The following is a 21,647-nucleotide window of genomic DNA, read 5'->3' on the forward strand; positions in this document are numbered from 1 at the left end:
TTAGCCATATCGTCTGACTTGAGACAAATGTCTTAAGGACGTTCCACAGTTATGTTTGTGCGCATTATGATCTGCGCATAGTTTACACTCTGCGCGCTGACGTCACAATGGATGAACAGGTGATTAATTAGCTGCGGGTATGTGCTGATTTTTCTCATCTTCTGCACTTTAACTGCAGATCCGATGCGTTATTTCATGAAGCTAAAAAATGGAATTATTCCATGGACCATTCAAAAAAAGATTCTCTACAATTTCAAAATACTTTACTCTGCAGTGCTGCCAAGAATCACGAATATTACCCCGAGTTTGAATAAATGGTAGAGTGGTTTTGATTTTTTCTTCACATAGATACAAAGCATTCGGCGCATTTTTGGTGTTTTAAAAAGCACATTTGCTCTAATAAAAATACTGATAGTTTAAAAACAAGCACATGAACCCCTATTTTTTAATGTTTGTTCCTCTTAGGTATACCTTCCTCTACAACTTTACAAATTTTGGTGAAAATGACATGGATTTTGAATAAAGTGCAGCATTTATTGTACTTTTGTAGTTTGTTACTGAAATTTCACATTTTTTAGATTGGGATTTTGTTATCTTTTACGCCATTTTTAAGAACTGACAGTGCTGTTAAACTTAAAATTGCAAACAAATAGCACTATAAATATATTCTCCATTCTAACGATACAATTATTAACTCTCTTGCGAAATTTGATGACTTTTTCATGTATTTTGACTGAGTAATACAGGTTTAAACTCATTGTAGTAATCTTGGGCGGTCTAAAAATGCCAAATTCTTTTGAATGCACAATTCTTAAGAACATCAATTTGGGTGAAGTTTGAAGTTCTATAGCAAAAAATCAAGCACATGGACCTATGTTAATTTTTGCATATTTCGAATATTAAGGTTCTAAAGTATCTATGTGCAAAGTTTGGTGATAATGACATGGATTTCACTTTAACTGTGGAACGTCCTTAAAGTTTATAGAATATCGTTAGGGAAGATTTCTTAGACAAGCAAAATGCTAAGACAAATTGCTAAGACTTAAGCAAAAAGCTTATCTTGTTTATGGAATACGGGCCCTGGTAATGAGGATAAATGCCTTACCAAAGGGCACTAGCGCACCACTTGGGAATCGAACCCGGGTCACCGGAATCCGAAACCCCCGCTCTACCGATCGACTAAGCTATTGATGTTTGACATAGAAGTTGCCATTTAAAATTAGGTGCTCCGAGGACTGCTATTCATAATAGGACATATATTTGAGACTACAATTATGGAAAAGGATTTAATTTGTTCTTATTTTTGTTCACATTATGAAATAAAGGTTCATTTCGTTTTCTGCAATAAAAAGAAAAAAAATAAGTGCTCCTGAAACATAAAGAGATGTCATCGTAATTACATTGAACCATTATTGTCAACCGAGGAACACTTACACGATTTAAGGGAAACAATTATCATGGCAACATTTTCTTTGGGAACCTCTTCTGTAATATTTTTTAAAAAATTAAGCAAAGATCCTGGCCATTTGCAGCTAAAATAAATCAAAGATGCAGTAATAATCGTGAGAGGCAAGAATAAATAGATCAATAAAACTAGATCACTCTTAGGAGAAAAAAAAGAAGGAATGAGTGACATGATGTATTATAATCACAGACACCAACGATATTCAATCAGGTCGCGCATTATGCTAATTAGTGACAAAATGCTTATTTACATATTTTACGCTATGCGCGAAGGACGTTTCATGACCACGCCTCCATTTCGCTGGTGTACCAATACAGAGGCGGTGTCCATAGGCTTGTACATGAAAAATGGGAGCAGTGTGCACTTTTGACCCTCCGAAATTTTCTTCAATTCTGACCGGATGCAGAAGCGGAGTTTCACCCCCCTGCTCATATCACTCAACCAATGGAAATCCATTCCGCCAAGAAGTGTGGCAAAGGAGAGAGATTGCGTCAATTCATTGACTTCAAATACGCTTGCACTATACGCTTGAGCGTCTTTACATAGATTTTTTTTAAATGACAATACTTTAAATTTTTTTAAAGTTTATATCGCATCTTTTCAAGCATCATTTCAAAGACAATATTAGTCAAGAAAAGTCTTATGAAATACTTCCTGATTGTACAGGAATAACGTTAAGTTGCTATTCTCAATAAATATATAATTTTTCTTCATTTTCATGTCAACATTTGGAGTCAATTCACCGAGAAACAATGATAAAATGAACGTCGCGGAGATAAAATAGCCCCTACCCTCTTTTAAGTTTATTTTATTTCTTCTTCAAAGTAACATGAGTGCAAGCACGTCATCCGCGTTGCAATGGTTAGATACGCGATGGGTATGTCTACGCAGGCACTCATCTGTTGCGTATCATCTGTAGATACGCAAGAACAAAATTATACGCAAGATAACATTTAAAATTTTATCTGAGAGATAAAATGTCATCTCAGAATACCAATTTCATTGTATAAAGAGATAATAAACAAATATATCAGGCTTTGATAAAGTATAGTGGAATTATTTATCCGAGGTTGGTGTGGCAATTACTATTTTTCCCGAGCGGCGAAGCCCCGAGAATATAGTAGTTTTGCCAGTACAACCGAGGATCAATAATTCCCACTATGCTTTCGAAGGAAACGCCTGATATATTTGTTTTTCATCCTACTTTATAACCAAAATATATGCGACGCTATCTACAGAAAATGTACATTTCCCTTAGTAAACAGCGAGTAACTTTGCCGCAAGGCAGGTATCTCTTTTACATACACTATACAAGACAAAGCGAAGTGAAACTTTACCAAATATAGGCCTACTCAATTCTTGCACTTCAAAAATGATAAAAAATGATTCTAAGGGAATTGGCTTTCTGTTACTCTATTTAATCCCCCTGTTATTGCCATATCTTTCTAATTTCTTTTTCTGAGACAAGCATGTTCTAATCTATGAACATTTGTCAGTTGGATTTTAGGCAATATTACAGTATCGAAAGGGAAAAAGAGTTGAAGAAAAAAAATACATTACCAGCATCGCAGTTTTCTCCAGTCCAACCGGGTTCACAGCCACAAACTGATCCCGCTATCCCATTGATACATTGTCCGTTGATGCAGGTTGAATTGGTGCATTCAGGTACCTCTGTAAGAAATGTTTAAGACAATGACTAACAGAGCTAACACGAACATTGAGCGATCGATTAATACTATATATATATATTTGTTGTTGTAAATAATATAGGATTATTATGAATGAAACGAGCAGCGGTGTCCCCGGCAGACTGCCCTCAATCGGGGCAAACATTTTCTGAAAAGCTTTTTAAAAAGCTAAAATGATACATAAATAAATGAATTAAATGAATAAAAAAAAAGACTGCTAGAGGATTTTATATCCAACTTTTTTTCTTTGTTGTTTGAATATTCTAGAATATTCACATAAAAAAGACTCAAAACCAACTGATGGTATGTCATTGGTAATAATATTTGGTCGCTATGGAGTCAGTTTTAGCAGGTGATACTGTGGCATGAATGGGGGCGTCGTGGTTTAGTGGTTATGACTCTCGTCTTTCAATCTGAGGGACGTGGGTTCAATTCCCAGCCATGGCGTGTTTTCCTTCAGCAGGAAATTGACCCACATTGTGCTGCACTCAACCCGGGTCAGGTGAATGGGTACCCGGCAGGAAAATTCCTTGAATGCCAGAGCGCCCGTAGGCAGCACGGCTATAGCCGGGGTAATAATAACATTATTGTAATGCGCTATTGAGTATAATATGTAGAAATTGAGCAATATAAATGTACAATTTTTAATCATTATCATGACTGGTGTGTCACCTGTTTGGCAATGCGTTCCATTGTAACCTGTCATACAAGAGCAGTTGTATCCATTGACGGAATCCTGACAAGTCCCTCCATTCTGACACGGCGAGCTTGCACATTCTTCGATATCTTAAAAGAGACATAAATACAATGAGTGAATGAATGAATGATTATATAAATAAATAAACGAAAACTCCAATTCAAAATGCCAATTCCAAATGATTTTAATTTTAACTCTAAAAAAATCATCTTGAATTGACATTCAATAAATTCAAGTCTTCTTTTATATTTTCTTATTAATATGGGCCAATAGGTGGAACATCGTGAATTCAAGTATAGTACTATACATGCATACAAATACCAGGGGTGGTAATCTGAGATCCATTTTAGCTCAGATAAAATAAAATATTATATCTCAGTTAAAATCAGTGAGATAATATACCCTTTCCGAAATCTTTCCGAATTGGTATTCTGAGAACAATTTTATTTCTGTAAGACACACCTATTTTTAAATCAATATCCAATTAGAAACGCGCTTTTATAGCTCTCTCATATCACTCAACCAATGGAAATCCATTCCGCCAAGAAGTGTGGCAAAGGACAGTAATGACAGTAATGACAGTAATATTTATTCTCAGATCACCCCAACGGGTATTGGAGAACATAACAACATTTGAAACATATTTACATTTGAGAGAGATTGCGTCAATTTATTGACTTCAAATACGCTTGCACTTTACGCTTGAGCGACTTTACATAGATTTTTTTTTAAATGACAATACTTTAATATTTTTTCGAAGTCTATATCGCATCTTTTCAAGCATCATTTCAAAGACAATATTAGTCAAGAAAAGTTGTTATTCTCAATAAATATATAATTTTTCTTCATTATTATGTCAACATTTGGAGTCAATTCACCGAGAAACAATGATAAAATAAACGTCGCAGAGATAAAATAGCCCCTACCCTCTTTTAAGTTTATTTTATTTCTTCTTCAAAGTAACATGAGTGCAAGCACGTCATCCGCGTTGCAATGGTTAGATACGCAATGGGTACATGTATGTCTACGCAGGCACTCATCTGTTGCATATCATTTGTAGATACGCAAGAAAAAAATTATACGCAAGATAACATTTAAAATTTTATCTGAGAGATAAAATGTCATCTCAGAATACCAATTTCATTTTAAGAGATAATAAACAAATATATCAGGCTTTGAGAAAGTATAGTGGAATTATTTATCCGAGGTTGGTGTGGCAATTACTATTTTTCTCGAGCGGCGAAGCCCCGAAGGAAATATAGTAGTTTTGCCAGTCCAACCGAGGATTAATAATTTCCATTATGCTTTCGAAGGAAACGCCTGATATATTTGTTTTATATCCTACTTTATAACCAAAATCTATGCGACGCTACCTACAGAAAATGTACATTTCCCTTAGTAAACAGCGAGTAACTTTGCCGCAAGGCAGGTATCTCTTTTACATACACTATACAAGACAAAGCGAAGTGAAACTTCACCAAATATAGGCCTACTCAATTCTTGCACTTCAAAAATGATAAAAAATGATTCTAAGGGAATAGGCTTTCTGTTACTCTATTTAATTCCCTTTTTATTGCCATATCTTTCTGATTTCTTTTTCTGAGACTAGCCTGTTCTAATTTATGAACATTTGTCAGTTGAATTTTAGGCAATATTACAGTATCAAAAGGGAAAAAGAGTTGAAGAAGAAAAAAAAATACATTACCAGCATCGCAGTTTTCTCCAGTCCAACCGGGTTCACAGCCACAAACTGATCCCACTTTCCCATCGATACATTGTCCGTTGATGCAGGTTGAATTGGTGCATCCAGGTAACTCTGTAAGAAATGTTTAAGACAATGACTAACAGAGCTAACACGAACATTCAGAGCGATCGATTAATACTATATATATATTGGTGTTTTTTTGTAAATAATATAGGATTATTATGAATGAAACGAGCAGCGGTGTCCCCGGCAGACTGCCCTCAAGCGGGGCAAACATTTTATGAAAAGCTTGTTAAAAAGCAAAAATAATAGATAAATAAATGAATTAAATAAATAAATAAAAAAGATTGCTAGATAATTTTATATCTAACTTTTTTTCTTTGTTGTTTGAATATCCTATAGTATATTCACATAAAAAAGACTCAAAACCAACTGATGGTATGTCATTGGTAATAATACTTGGTCGGTGTGGAATCAATTAAAACAACAACAGCTACACACCAAACAGGTAATACGGGCTCATATTACAAGTTTTATCTTTTTGACCAAGTGAAATATGTAAATACGGGTTTTTCTCTCAAAGAAGTCAACCACTCAGATTACAGAATGGTCAGTATGGAGTCAGTTTAACAGGTGTGATGGTGGTATGAATGGTTTATCACCTGTTTGGCAATGTGTTCCATTGTAGCCTGTCATACAAGAACAATTGTACCCATTCACTGAATGATTTGAGTGTTATAGTTATTAGTTAGATTTTTTTAAGTGCTCTATTGAAGCTATTAATAGTTGGCTTATTTCGTAAAGTTTGCGAAAGTGAGTTCCAAAGTTTGATGCCAGAAGATATGAATAGTTTGTTTGTTAATAATGTCCTCGTTCTAGGTAAATGGAAAAGTCCAGCAGAACTTGTAGGGTAGTGATGAACATTGATATTTATTGTAAACATAAAATAAAATACGTCTGGTAGTTCATCTCTACTAAGGTTGTACATAAAAGATCCAAGATTATAATGGAAGTATTGATAAAAATGATAAAAGTATTGATAAATATGATAATGAGGTCTTTTAAACCAATGGTCTATAATTATTAGACCAACTGGCTACAGAAAAAGTTTGAATAAATCAATCGATAGCCTTTTACAAATGATAATTTGAAGGTAAAATACAAATTCAAGACTCGGTGAAAGTAATCCGAATTGCATACTTAACACAAGTCCCCCGCAAACGCACCCTTTCGCTAAAACGGGGGGGGGGGGGGGTCAAGTTAACGCGATGCGATGCTACCTACAGAAAATGTACATTCACTTAGTAAACGGCGAGTAACTTTGCAGGGCAGGTATCTCAGTATTTTATACACACTATACACTATACAAAGCGAGAAGAAACGTTCACCAAATATACTCAATTCTTGCATTTCAAAAATGATTCAAAGGGATTCAAAGGGCTTGCTATTACTCCCTTTTGTTTTGCCATATATTTCTGGTTTCTTTTTCTGCGACTAGTCTATTCTATTCAATGAACATTATTTTGTCAGTTTCATGTTAGGCAATATAACAGTATCCAAAAGGGAAGAAAGAGTAAAAGAAGAAAAAATACAATACCAGCATCGCAGTTTTCTCCAGTCCAACCGGGTTCACAGCCACAAATTGATCCCGCTATCCCATTGATACATTGTCCGTTGATGCAGGTTGAATTAGTGCATCCAGGTACCTCTGTAAGAAATGTTTAAGACAATGACTAACAGAGCTAACACGAAAATTGAGCGATCGAATAATACTATATATTTTTTTTTGGGGGGGGGGGTTGTAAATAATATGGGATTGTTATGAATGAAACGAGCAGCGGTGTCCCCGACAGACTGGCCTCAAGCGGGGCAAACATTTTCTGAAAAGCTTTTTAAAAAGCTAAAATAATAAACAAATAAATGAATTAAATAAGTTTAAAAAAAGACTGCTAGATGATTATATATCCAATTATTATCTTTGTTGTTTAAATATTCTAGAATATTCACATAAAAAAGACTCAAAACCAACTGATTGAATGTCATTGGTAATAATATTTGGTCGCTATGGAGTCAGTTTTAGCAGGTGATACTGTGGCATGAATGGGGCGTCGTGGTTTAGAGGTTATGACTCTCGTCTTTCAATCTGAGGGACGTGGGTTCAATTCCTAGCCATGTCCTGTTTTCCTTCAGCAAGAAATTGACCCACATTGTGCTGCACTCAACCCAGGTGAGGTGAATGGGTACCCGGCAGGAAGAAATTCCTCGAATGCCAGTGTGCCCGTAGGTAGCACGGCTATAGCCGGGGTAATAATAATATTATTGTAATGCGCATTTGAGTTTATACATATAGAAATTGAGCAATATAAAAGTACAATTATTAATTATTATTATGAATGGTGTATCACCTGTTTGGCAATGCGTTCCATTGTAACCAGTGATACAAGAGCAGTTGTATCCATTGACCAAATCCTGACAGGTACCTTCATTCTGACACGGCGAGCTTGCGCATTCGTCGATATCTTAAAAGAGACGTAAATACAATATATGAATGAATAAATAAATAAACGAATACTCCAATTAAAAAAAGCAAATTCCAAATGATTTTAATTTTAACTTTAAATAAATAATTTGGAATTGACATTCAATGAATTCGAGTCTTCATTTATATTTTCTTATTAACATATGCCAATAGGTGGAACATCGTAAATACAAGTATAGTATATATACATGCATACATATACCAGGTGATAAAATACACACCCTGCTTGTTTACGTTATACGGGAAATTCTGGCCTCATGGAATATGGAACCAGAACGTAGATATATCCCGTATTTCGTAAGAAGAAGCAGAGTGTAAAGATTTTATCTCTTTAAGTGTATCCTTATATTATTGCAGAATAGGGGAAATGAATAGAATAGCACACTAAAAAGCAAAACCCTGCATTTTTAGAGTGATTTTGGAAAGAAATTCATTCATGACATCACAACGATCACATTGCCATTGAAATTGATGCGCAAATAGTAGTGCACAGCACGATTCTTTAATTTGCACGTGATACAGGCTCATATGACGTGGTTGAAATCAGCACTTGGCTTGCGCGTTACAATGAAAACAAAATTAAAACAACAACAGCTACACACCAAACAGGTAATACGGGCTCATATTACAAGTTTTATCTTTTTGACCAAGTAAAATAGGTAAATACGGGTTTTTCTCTCGAAGAAGTCAACCACTCAGATTACAGAATTCACGAGAAATACGGCCCACTAAATGGTCAGTATGGAGTCAGTTTAACAGGTGTGATAGTGGTATGAATGGTTTATCACCTGTTTGGCAATGTGTTCCATTGTAGCCTGTCATACAAGAACAGTTGTACCCATTCACTGAATGATTTGACATGTTTGAGTGTTATAGTTATTAGTTAAATTTTTTTAAGTGCTCTATTGAAGCTATAAATAGTTGGCTTATTTCGTAAAGTTTGCGAAAGTGAGTTCCAAAGTTTGATGCCAGAAGATATGAATAGTTTGTTTGTTAATACTGTCCTCGTTCTAGGTAAATGGAAAAGTCCAGCAGAACTTGTAGGGTAGGGATGAACATTGATATTTCTTGTAAACATAAAATAAAATACTTCTGGTTGTTCATCTCTACTAAGGTTGTACATAAAAGATCCAAGATTATAATGGAAGTATTGATAAAAATGATGAAGTCTGTAAAACCATTTGTCTATAATTATTAGACCAACTGGCTACAGAACAAGTTTTAATAAATCAATCGATAGCCTTTTACAAATGATAATTTGAAGGTAAAATACAAATTCAAGACTAGGTGAAAGTAATCCGAATTGCATACTTAACACAAGTCCCCCGCAAACGCACCCTTTCGGTAAAACGGGGGGGGGGGGGGGGGTCAAGTTAACGCGATGCGATGCTACCTACAGTTAATGTACATTCACTTAGTAAACGGCGAGTAACTTTGCAAGGCAGGTATCTCAGTATTTTATACACACTATATACTATACCAAGCGATAAGAAACGTTTACCAAATATACTCAATTCTTGCATTTCAAAAATGATTCAAAGGGATTCAAAGGGCTTGCTATTACTCCCTTTTGTTTTGCCATATATTTCTGATTTCTTTTTCTGCGACTAGCCTCTTCTATTCAATGAACATTATTTTGTCAGTTTCATGTTAGGCAATATAACAGTATCAAAAGGGAAGAAAGAGTAAAAGAAGAAAAAATACAATACCAGCATCGCAGTTTTCTCCAGTCCAACCAGGTTCACAGTCACAAACTGATCCCGCTATCCCATCGATACATTGTCCGTTGATGCAGGTTGAATGGGTGCATCCAGGTACCTCTGTAAGAAATGTTCAAGACAATAACCAACAGAGCTAACACGAAAATTGAGCGATCGAATAATACTATATATTTTTTTTTTGGGGGGGGGTTGTAAATAATATGTGATTGTTATGAATGAAACGAGCAGCGGTGTCCCCGACAGACTGGCATCAAGCGGGGCAAACATTTTCTGAAAATCTTTAAAAAAAAACTAAAATAATAAATAAATAAATGAATTAAATAAATTTAAAAAAAAAACTGCTAGATGATTTTATATCCAATTTTTATATTTGTTGTTTAAATATTCTAGAATATTCACATAAAAAAGACTCAAAACCACCTGATTGAATGTCATTGGTAATAATATTTGGTCGCTATGGAGTCAGTTTTAGCAGGTGATACTGTGGCATTAATGGGGGCGTCGTGGTTTAGAGGTTATGACTCTCGTCTTTCAATCTGAGGGACGTGGGTTTAATTCCTAGCCATGTCCTGTTTTCCTTCAGCAAGAAATTGACCCACATTGTGCTGCACTCAACCCAGGTGAGGTGAATGGGTACCCGGCAGGAAGAAATTCCTCGAATGCCAGTGTGCCCGTAGGTAGCACGGCTATAGCCGGGGTAATAATAATATTATTGTAATGCGCATTTGAGTTTATACATATAGAAATTGAGCAATATAAAAGTACAATTATTAATTATTATTATGAATGGTGTATCACCTGTTTGGCAATGCGTTCCATTGTAACCAGTGATACAAGAGCAGTTGTATCCATTGACCAAATCCTGACAGGTACCTTCATTCTGACACGGCGAGCTTGCGCATTCGTCGATATCTTAAAAGAGACGTAAATACAATATATGAATGAATAAATAAATAAACGAATACTCCAATTAAAAAAAGCAAATTCCAAATGATTTTAATTTTAACTTTAAATAAATAATTTGGAATTGACATTCAATGAATTCGAGTCTTCATTTATATTTTCTTATTAACATATGCCAATAGGTGGAACATCGTAAATACAAGTATAGTATATATACATGCATACATATACCAGGTGATAAAATACACACCCTGCTTGTTTACGTTATACGGGAAATTCTGGCCTCATGGAATATGGAACCAGAACGTAGATATATCCCGTATTTCGTAAGAAGAAGCAGAGTGTAAAGATTTTATCTCTTTAAGTGTATCCTTATATTATTGCAGAATAGGGGAAATGAATAGAATAGCACACTAAAAAGCAAAACCCTGCATTTTTAGAGTGATTTTGGAAAGAAATTCATTCATGACATCACAACGATCACATTGCCATTGAAATTGATGCGCAAATAGTAGTGCGCAGCACGATTCTTTAATTTGCACGTGATACAGGCTCATATGACGTGGTTGAAATCAGCACTTGGCTTGCGCGTTACAATGAAAACAAAATTAAAACAACAACAGCTACACACCAAACAGGTAATACGGGCTCATATTACAAGTTTTATCTTTTTGACCAAGTAAAATAGGTAAATACGGGTTTTTCTCTCGAAGAAGTCAACCACTCAGATTACAGAATTCACGAGAAATACGGCCCACTAAATGGTCAGTATGGAGTCAGTTTAACAGGTGTGATAGTGGTATGAATGGTTTATCACCTGTTTGGCAATGTGTTCCATTGTAGCCTGTCATACAAGAACAGTTGTACCCATTCACTGAATGATTTGACATGTTTGAGTGTTATAGTTATTAGTTAAATTTTTTTAAGTGCTCTATTGAAGCTATAAATAGTTGGCTTATTTCGTAAAGTTTGCGAAAGTGAGTTCCAAAGTTTGATGCCAGAAGATATGAATAGTTTGTTTGTTAATACTGTCCTCGTTCTAGGTAAATGGAAAAGTCCAGCAGAACTTGTAGGGTAGGGATGAACATTGATATTTCTTGTAAACATAAAATAAAATACTTCTGGTTGTTCATCTCTACTAAGGTTGTACATAAAAGATCCAAGATTATAATGGAAGTATTGATAAAAATGATGAAGTCTGTAAAACCATTTGTCTATAATTATTAGACCAACTGGCTACAGAACAAGTTTTAATAAATCAATCGATAGCCTTTTACAAATGATAATTTGAAGGTAAAATACAAATTCAAGACTAGGTGAAAGTAATCCGAATTGCATACTTAACACAAGTCCCCCGCAAACGCACCCTTTCGGTAAAACGGGGGGGGGGGGGTCAAGTTAACGCGATGCGATGCTACCTACAGTTAATGTACATTCACTTAGTAAACGGCGAGTAACTTTGCAAGGCAGGTATCTCAGTATTTTATACACACTATATACTATACCAAGCGATAAGAAACGTTTACCAAATATACTCAATTCTTGCATTTCAAAAATGATTCAAAGGGATTCAAAGGGCTTGCTATTACTCCCTTTTGTTTTGCCATATATTTCTGATTTCTTTTTCTGCGACTAGCCTCTTCTATTCAATGAACATTATTTTGTCAGTTTCATGTTAGGCAATATAACAGTATCAAAAGGGAAGAAAGAGTAAAAGAAGAAAAAATACAATACCAGCATCGCAGTTTTCTCCAGTCCAACCAGGTTCACAGTCACAAACTGATCCCGCTATCCCATCGATACATTGTCCGTTGATGCAGGTTGAATGGGTGCATCCAGGTACCTCTGTAAGAAATGTTCAAGACAATAACCAACAGAGCTAACACGAAAATTGAGCGATCGAATAATACTATATATTTTTTTTTTGGGGGGGGGGTTGTAAATAATATGTGATTGTTATGAATGAAACGAGCAGCGGTGTCCCCGACAGACTGGCATCAAGCGGGGCAAACATTTTCTGAAAATCTTTAAAAAAAAACTAAAATAATAAATAAATAAATGAATTAAATAAATTTAAAAAAAAACTGCTAGATGATTTTATATCCAATTTTTATATTTGTTGTTTAAATATTCTAGAATATTCACATAAAAAAGACTCAAAACCAACTGATTGAATGTCATTGGTAATAATATTTGGTCGCTATGGAGTCAGTTTTAGCAGGTGATACTGTGGCATTAATGGGGGCGTCGTGGTTTAGAGGTTATGACTCTCGTCTTTCAATCTGAGGGACGTGGGTTCAATTCCTAGCCATGTCCTGTTTTCCTTCAGCAAGAAATTGACCCACATTGTGCTGCACTCAACCCAGGTGAGGTGAATGGGTACCCGGCAGGAAGAAATTCCTCGAATGCCAGTGTGCCCGTAGGTAGCACGGCTATAGCCGGGGTAATAATAATATTATTGTAATGCGCATTTGAGTTTATACATATAGAAATTGAGCAATATAAAAGTACAATTATTAATTATTATTATGAATGGTGTATCACCTGTTTGGCAATGCGTTCCATTGTAACCAGTGATACAAGAGCAGTTGTATCCATTGACCAAATCCTGACAGGTACCTTCATTCTGACACGGCGAGCTTGCACATTCGTCGATATCTTAAAAGAGACATAAATACAATAGATGAATGAATAAATAAAAAAAACGAAGACTCCAATAAAAAAAAGCAAATTCCAAATGATTTTAATTTCAATTTTGAATAAATCATTTCGAATTGACATTCAATGAATTCGAGTCTTCATTTATATTTTCTTATTAACATATGCCAATAGGTGGAACATCGTAAATACAAGTATAGTATATATACATGCATACATATACCAGGTGATAAAAAACACCCTGCTTGTTTACGTTATACGGGAAATTCTGGCCTCATGGAATATGGAACCAGAACGTAGATATTTCCCGTATTTCGTAAGAAGAAGCAGAGTGTAAAGATTTTATATCTTTAAGTGTATCCTTATATTATTGCAGAATAGGGAAAATGAATAGAATAGCACTACAAAAATGCAAAACCCTGCTTGTGAGAGTGATTTTGGAAATAAATTCATTCATGACATCACAATGATCACATCGCCATTGAAATTGATGCGCAAATAGTAGTGCGCAGCACGATTCTTGAATTTGCACGTGATACAGGCTCATATGACGTGGTTGAAATCAGCACTTGGCACGTGCGTTACAATGAAAACAAAATTAAAACAACAACAGCTACACACCAAACAGGTAATACGGGCTCATATTACAAGTTTTATCTTTTTGACCAAGTAAAATAGGTAAATACGGGTTTTTCTCTTAAAGAAGTCAACCACTCAGATTACAGAATTCACGAGAAATACGGCCCACTAAATGGTCAGTATGGAGTCAATTTAACAGGTGTGATAGTGGTATGAATGGTTTATCACCTGTTTGGCAATGTTTTCCATTGTAGCCTGTCATACAAGAGCAGTTGAACCCATTCACTGAATCCTGACAAGTCCCTTCATTCTGACACGGCGAGCTTGTACATTCATCGATATCTTGAAAGAGAATTGTAACACATAAACTTGTTAGGATAAAACGGGCGTGGTGGTGGTGATGATTGATTGATTGATTTAATTTCATTTCAAAATTCCTGCAAAATTACAAAGTAAAGCGACATATATTATAACGTAATAAAATGAAATAGAATCCTGATAGGCATAATCATCATTATCATGAATATGATAATATTCATTATTATTATTTTGTTTTATTTATTCATTTATTTATTGAAATAAATCTAAACGGGTTAAAAGCAAATAGCACAATGCATTTCAGTAATATGACAATAAATGAAAATTACAAATAAAAGCATATGCACAAAAATAATCTTCGATCAGATAATAATGACAAAGAATAAAACGGTAACATCAAGAATGTAGAACAGCAAATTAATATATAAATATATATATGATAATAAGTAATAAATTTAAACGTATAAAATGGGTGCTTTATCAAGCGAACCTCAATGTTTATTAGAAAATGAACTCAAATAGCAAGCATAACAATAAACTTTTTTCAATGAAGATCTAACAGAGGTCTGCTCGATATGGAATCGATTAAATGAAAGCATTGAATATAGACATCAATTATAAATCGTTTCCTAAGCAGGGACAGTGGCGTGTCTAGGGATTATGGCGCCCGGGGCAAACACTGAAGCTGCGCCACTACCCAGTCCTTGACTGCACAGACTTATATCCATAATAATCCATGATGGTTTTAGCAACCAGCAAAGCGACAAGGCGGCAAAATTCAACTATATTTTCAATCCATGAGAGCAGAACAATTAAACACTGAAATTTAACAATGGAGATGATCTAATAGCTTGATAATAAAGTCTACCCCAACAAAAATATTTATTAGAGGAAAATCAAACAAGTATAACTCTGAAAATTTTATCATAATCGTATTAAAGGAAAAAGAAAACAGAGTGTTTCACTTAATATGAAGAGTTATATTCACATCCTGGGGCCCGTTTCATAAAGCTGTTCGTAAGTTAAGAGCGACTTTAAGAGCGACTGGTGATCCTTTCTTGTGGTAAATGACGTTCACCATTATTTGTTGGTGATTATTTAGCGCGTAAGAAAGGATCACCAGTTGTTCTTAAAGTCGCTCTTAACTTACGAACAGCTTTATGAATCACCCACCTGGTCGGTATAAAAATGAAAGGGAAAATGACGTAACCACTCACTATTTCTTTGAAATGCAATAGATTTAAATATTCTGCCCATAGATATTAGGAACTGTGATTTCTTCCTGAGAATATGACATTGCCCCTGTTGTGATCGATTGTGAATTAATGAAAAGTCTGAACTTTCGTAATAGTGTATAATTCAAACAACAAAATACAAAAAAAAGTAGTGAACGAGTGACATATCAAAGTGTCATGCATGCAGATATTTTGTGATAATCGAAAAATCACAATTTATAATTTCACATACAATTTCGATTAAATTTTCGATTAGATTTCAGTGTTGTGTTTGCATTGATTTTCTCTTTATCCCCAAACCAATTCATTGTAAGGGTGGCTTCCATGTTTTTTTCCCTTAGTTCGAGAGATTTAAGGTAAAAGTATTTCTAATATTTCACAAAATGGAATGCCAGGCTAATTTTAATTAACAGCGAATTTTGAGGCTTTACAAACGCTTTATGGCCGTGTAAGATGTTAAAATGAGGTTTTCTAGTCGATGAAACAAAGACATGGGCTAACACAGACGAATGGACGACACTATTCACTCACCATACTGCTAAAGATGGACAAGATTGGATTGCAGATGAGATATCTCCGAAAAGATGTGTATTTGAGTTTTGTGTCATACGTGTATCAATCAGATATGATTATTTACGTCTAGCAACGACCTTTAACGTCACCATCCGAAAGACGTGACCAGGGCTCGAACCTCTGCATCGATTTGTAACTTCCTCACAGCTTGGATTACAGGCGCACGCCACAACGCCAGAAAAGATGGGCGGGAACATATAGGGAGATAGGACAGAGAAAACACATTGTTCAGAATACCGATTTGTGACGATCATTGTATGACAAAAGTTATGCCAGTGTCCCGGAATACAGTGTCATCCATGGATTGCCTAGCCTCTTGTCGAGGCCCTGGTGGCTGCTTTCCGAGCGAAGCGACGGATAGGCCTGGCGCGAGCCAGGGCCTCTTGACATCTGAGCTGAATTAGATATTCATGAGGAACGTCTTCCTAATGAATTACATAAGTTGTAATATCACCGGTCACCTAGTAAACCAATGGAATGTCAAAGCTGTTTCGTCCGGGGTTCGGAATACTATAGTATAGTCCACTATTCTGCAGGGGATTCAATTAATTGCGGGACACTAAAGGGGATATAACCAGCAAAATGCTACAAGCAGTGGTACTATACTACTAGTACTGGCCGTAAAAGATCCATCACCGCCCCGAAACTTCCCGGGAGATACTGGTCAGCCGCTGGTCAGACTCGAGTCAAGGGGAAACAACTCTACTCCAGCATTCCCTCACTGCACCGCGGAGAACGATTATCGACACATAGTGGAATCGCATGAAAGATAAAAAAAAATCCATATCCTGTGGGTAGATTTACAAAAAAATATCGTCCTTTCAGTGCAGATTTAATTTTATCGACTTGTAAATCCTTAAATCTGTCAATATTCAGCATTTTAGAGGCAGATTCAACGCTCTTTGATATTTCGTCGTCACTCTTCGGCAAGAATCCACGGGTCGCAATTCAAGATGAGCTCATGAATATTCAATATGACGTCATAGCAGCCCGCGCTCTCATTGGATGATTTTCACTGACCAGTTTTTGGTCGGTATATTGGTAAAAACAATAAAATAACAAAAGAAAGTCGGTGAAATTCGGCCCAGATGTCAAGAGGCCCTGTCTCGCGGCGCTCTGCTTCGCTCTCTCCCTTGCTTCGCCATGTTCGCTCGGAAAGCAGCCGACAGGGCCTCGACAAGAGGCTATGGATGTTGTTTGGTTCATGTAGAAGACGTGCACTGCTGACATGATACGTGTAGGTCCGTGTGCAGATGCCGTATGTAAAGTCATCAACGCTCATCGACGCACAATTCGGTGAAAAACTATTTTCGAACCTCCCTTGATCATGCAGTCATCCCCGCGTAGATCCTTGGGGATCCATGTTTACATTTGATCTGGGCTTTCATTCCCATTGACTTTGTAGGGTGTCACTCAACGCTGGGATCCTCGGCTCTTTGGTAATACAACAGGGATAATTGCGATCTCGAAAAGTAGAGGGTTTGTCCGATTGGACATGCGCTTGCGTTAATGCTGTTCTGAGGGGAATTAAGCGATGGTGCAAACCAACCGAGATTTCAAGAAAATATTATTTTGACCCCTTTAAAACTTCGATACATTCACTGTGGAATGGGTGAGGGCGAAAAATATTTAAATGATAGGTCTTCAATTTCTCTATTTTGTAAAATACACTTCGAAGTGCACTATCTAATACACCCTAGATACGCCCTGCGCGAAGGGCCTCAATTCATAAACTTTACGATCATGATTGATTTTCGATCAAATCAACGGATTCATGTGTTGGGTGATGATAAAGATAAATAGGCCTAATAAGTTCTTCATGTTTCTCCAACATTACCACATGGGTATACAGCAACTGCTGTGTGATGCCTGCCTATATTTGCTATTATGTTAAATACCATGGAAACTTGGCTGAGCCCCGGTACCAAGGTCGTTATCAAAATCCATATCAGGACAAGTCCCCCGGAGGGCAGCTCCGCTGGGGGCGACTCTTACCTGACAATATCCCCGGAGCACCGCTCACCAAGGAGGATAGCTCCCTGACAAGCATTCCTCCATAGGACATCTCCACCGGAGGACGGATCTCCTGAGTCACCTCCCCTGTGCTCAAGTCTCCTTTAGGCTGGGTTCACATAGAGGTATACGGTATTCTCTATTCGCTATACGCTATACGGGCATGGCGGGTCACATAAAGGTAGCACGCGTGTCCTACTTTTTTTTTGGCCACAGAAAAACTCTGGCGAAATAAAATACAGAGTTTCTAATTGAGTCTAAAATAATTCCCTGATTTTTGCTATTAAAAAAATCTGGCAAAAGTTTTATGCAACGGGGCCCAGGACTTATAAGTATGACAAAACACTTTTTTTTTTCCTAGCTGAAGTTAATTTCTGAAGAAAAAAAAAATCATATTTTTTCTACATAACTTACCAAGATTCGAAAATAAGCTTGTTTTGGGCTAACTTCAAGCAGAGAAGTCACCTCTGCAAATTATTAAACTTCTATTTAATACAACTTTTAACGATTTTTTTTTTAATGGGGTTAGTTCAGCCAGTCCGTCGAGATGGGCTTATTTGAGCCATATGATTTTACACACTAAAAACTAAAATGTTATTTATGGGGGAGGGGGGGCTTGAGGAATGTTATTGGAAATACTGTAGTTATGTTTCCAAATTTATATTTTAAGATTTCAAACCTGTATCAGCCTAATTTATTTTATCAATCATTCATATTTTTGCTTTGATGACGTTATTTTTAGGGGAGAGCTTGATTCTACTCCCCCATCCCAGCTCTGTGAAATCATAGCAAAAGTGAAATAATAAATAAATCATCTTATAAACAATATTTTATTGAATGAAATCTATTTCCACATTATTATCGACTTATTATAAGAATAATTAAGTAATTAATTAAACATGACTCAGTGATACACAACAACATAGCTCAAGTAGCATTCGCTGCGGACCTTTTTGACCTTGTATCTTCAGTCATTTCAAGGTAAAAAAAGACAGAACGTAAAATGCAGAGCCCACATAAATCATACAGCATGTGCATGAGATAAACTCTGAAGTGCTGGATAACTTAAATATGACGGCATGTGCTAAGAAATTCCAATAAAATGAGTACCAAGAAATCATTTCATTTGAACTTACCTCATTTGACCAACGCAAACAGTAAATATTATAGGGAAATTCAGAACACCACCTGCCACGTCTGTATACGCTACACGAAAATCGAACAAGTACGATTCCCACTATACTATACTATACGCAGCTATACGGCATTTTCGTATAGTGCCCTCTCATGTGACCCGGTATTATGAAATCCTATTGTTCGATTCAAGCTATTCGCGTGCCCTCGAAAACGTGCACCGTACACCCGAATAGTATACTTCTATGTGAACCCAGCCTTTATAGGGCACTCCTCCAGACGAAAATATCCACGGAGGAACCCACCACCCGGACATCTCCCACGAATTATTTTTCCTCTACAGTGCGTATCAAAAAAAAGTTTACACTTAGAAAAAGTCCTGTAAAATTATACAATTGTAATATCTTGAAGATTTTTTGACATTTTAACATTGGTACAGATCCATCAAATCAGATGACGATATAACTGTCGACAAATATTTCCGCTTGAGTGAGCACCACTTACTTTTGAAAACTTAGTGAAAAATGATTTGCGCAGAACTTTGAAATAGTTATGCGAATAAAAGTAGACCTTAATCATGAGGAACACGTGGAATTTAGCTAGTGAAATTGATTTGTAGACATCTTTTACCTTTTTTAATTTGTTTTCTTGCCCAAACACTTCGAAGAGTGCCATTGCGCCCCATCCCACTCCCCCACACACCGAGGCCATCATGATGGTATTTGCTTTACACTGAGCTGTGATTTTCATGAAATGGCTTAGGCTTGATTTTAATTTTGTTAATCATTGTTAAGCTTGAGAAAAGTGTGGAGAAACAAGTATTAAATGAAAAATGAAATGTAAACCCACATTAAATGATAGAAACTTAGTAAAAAAAAATGTTGGAGATGTATGATACAAGCTTTTGTTTAGATTTAGTTATGTCCTCAGATCCAGCTGGCACAAAAAGCGTAAAGGTTGTGCTTACTAAGTGTCAAAATTTTAATATTGGTGGCAAAATTGTTACAAAATGCTTACATGTATCCATTTTACTTCAATTGACTCAAAGTGCTAGAGAAATGTTTCGCAGGGTAGGTTTGATTTCGCCTTTTTCCTTGACACAGCGTGAAAACGAGCATTTCTGCGCAAACAGGTTTCTGCGAGCTTTACAAAAATGGACAGTGCTCATTCAAGTGTAACATTCTGTCAAAATTTTTACTTTTATTAGATAGATGAGACCCAAACCCAAGAATATACTTGAAAAAATACCCACATGTATATTTTTTAATTGCCAGGGCTTTTTCAAAGTGTAATTTTTTTTTGATACGCACTGTATAGATAAGACAACTTCTCAGGACAACTGTGCCAAGGATAATTCACCCTGAGTACATTTCAATTCACTTCCTTGTGGGAGATAAGTGCCCCTTTCCATACAAACACTGACAAAGCAAAATTTGTTTTAACACAATTTCTTGCTTGAGAAACGGGCATTTCTTTCAAGTTTAATAAATACAGTCACAGAGAACGGGACCAAATAACGTCCGCTAGTTGCGCAAATTAACTTCTTTTCTAAGCTCGATTAATCATAATGCATTTTCAGTTTTCAGATGACTACATTTTTGACAATGTAGTCCTACTCTTCACCCCCCCCCCCCCTTTAATGAAATGAACACACAGTCTGACTGTGTATCACTCTGTGGGAAATGTACACTGTGAAACAAATTGTGACTATAGAGTACAGCATTGTGACTATAGAGTACAGCCTCCTATATTTTTTGTAGTTTTTCGCTAGATTCCCTAACTTTGCTTCCTTCATTTTCTTTGTTTCCTCTATATTCTGACGATCAGATTTGGTTACGATACGATTGTACCTCTCCGGGAGCTAAACTTTAACACTCCCAGCGGAAAACAACAATGACTGAAGATTTGCATTTCAATATTTTCAGGAATAACAACCCTTTTTTTATAAAGAGCAAATAGAGCAAAGTTCTGTTCTCTTCCGACACGGTTTTTTAATCTGTTAGGTTTGCTTCAAAAAGACATAAAAAATATACAGATTCATGCGTGTCAGGCGTTGTAATAAAATCAATTTGTATTTAAACACGTCATGGGAAGATAGTCTCTGGAGGAGTTATCCATCAGGGGATTTTTCCTCCGGAGGGGTTGTTCATTGGGGACATCTTCTTCAGCGGAATTGTAGTCGGGGAGTGGTCCTCTGAGGGGCTTGTCCTCCGGATGAGTTTGGAGGAGTTGCTTTCAGGGGGACTGGTTCTCCTGGCGAGATTTCCTGCACGAGACTTGCCCTCCGGGGAGGTTGTCGTCCAGGGGAACCGTCCTCCGACGGAGTTTCGCTCCGGGCTAGCTGTCCTCCAAGGAGATTTCCCGGAGACGATGTCCTCCGGGGGAAATATCCTAAAACCCGCATAATGGCAAGGTTGGA

The 21,647-nt window shown here is 36.4% G+C and overlaps 1 protein-coding gene across 1 annotated transcript; it reads right to left on the reverse strand.

The window, feature by feature from the left end:
* Positions 1-2,268: 2,268 nt before the first annotated feature.
* LOC135157367 (fibropellin-1-like) lies at positions 2,269-19,903 on the reverse strand. Its single transcript, XM_064112615.1, has 13 exons — positions 19,859-19,903; positions 18,077-18,203; positions 14,184-14,297; positions 13,263-13,376; positions 12,453-12,563; positions 10,614-10,727; positions 9,804-9,914; positions 7,961-8,074; positions 7,153-7,263; positions 5,556-5,666; positions 3,826-3,939; positions 3,026-3,136; positions 2,269-2,378 (listed from the first exon to the last, which is right to left on the reverse strand). Exons 1-13 carry the CDS (start codon positions 19,901-19,903, stop codon positions 2,269-2,271), a joined length of 1,407 nt encoding a protein of 468 aa, XP_063968685.1.
* Positions 19,904-21,647: the final 1,744 nt, after the last annotated feature.

The sequence above is a fragment of the Lytechinus pictus genome, chromosome 17 (genome assembly GCF_037042905.1).
Source record: "Lytechinus pictus isolate F3 Inbred chromosome 17, Lp3.0, whole genome shotgun sequence".
Classification (NCBI taxonomy): domain Eukaryota; kingdom Metazoa; phylum Echinodermata; class Echinoidea; order Temnopleuroida; family Toxopneustidae; genus Lytechinus; species Lytechinus pictus.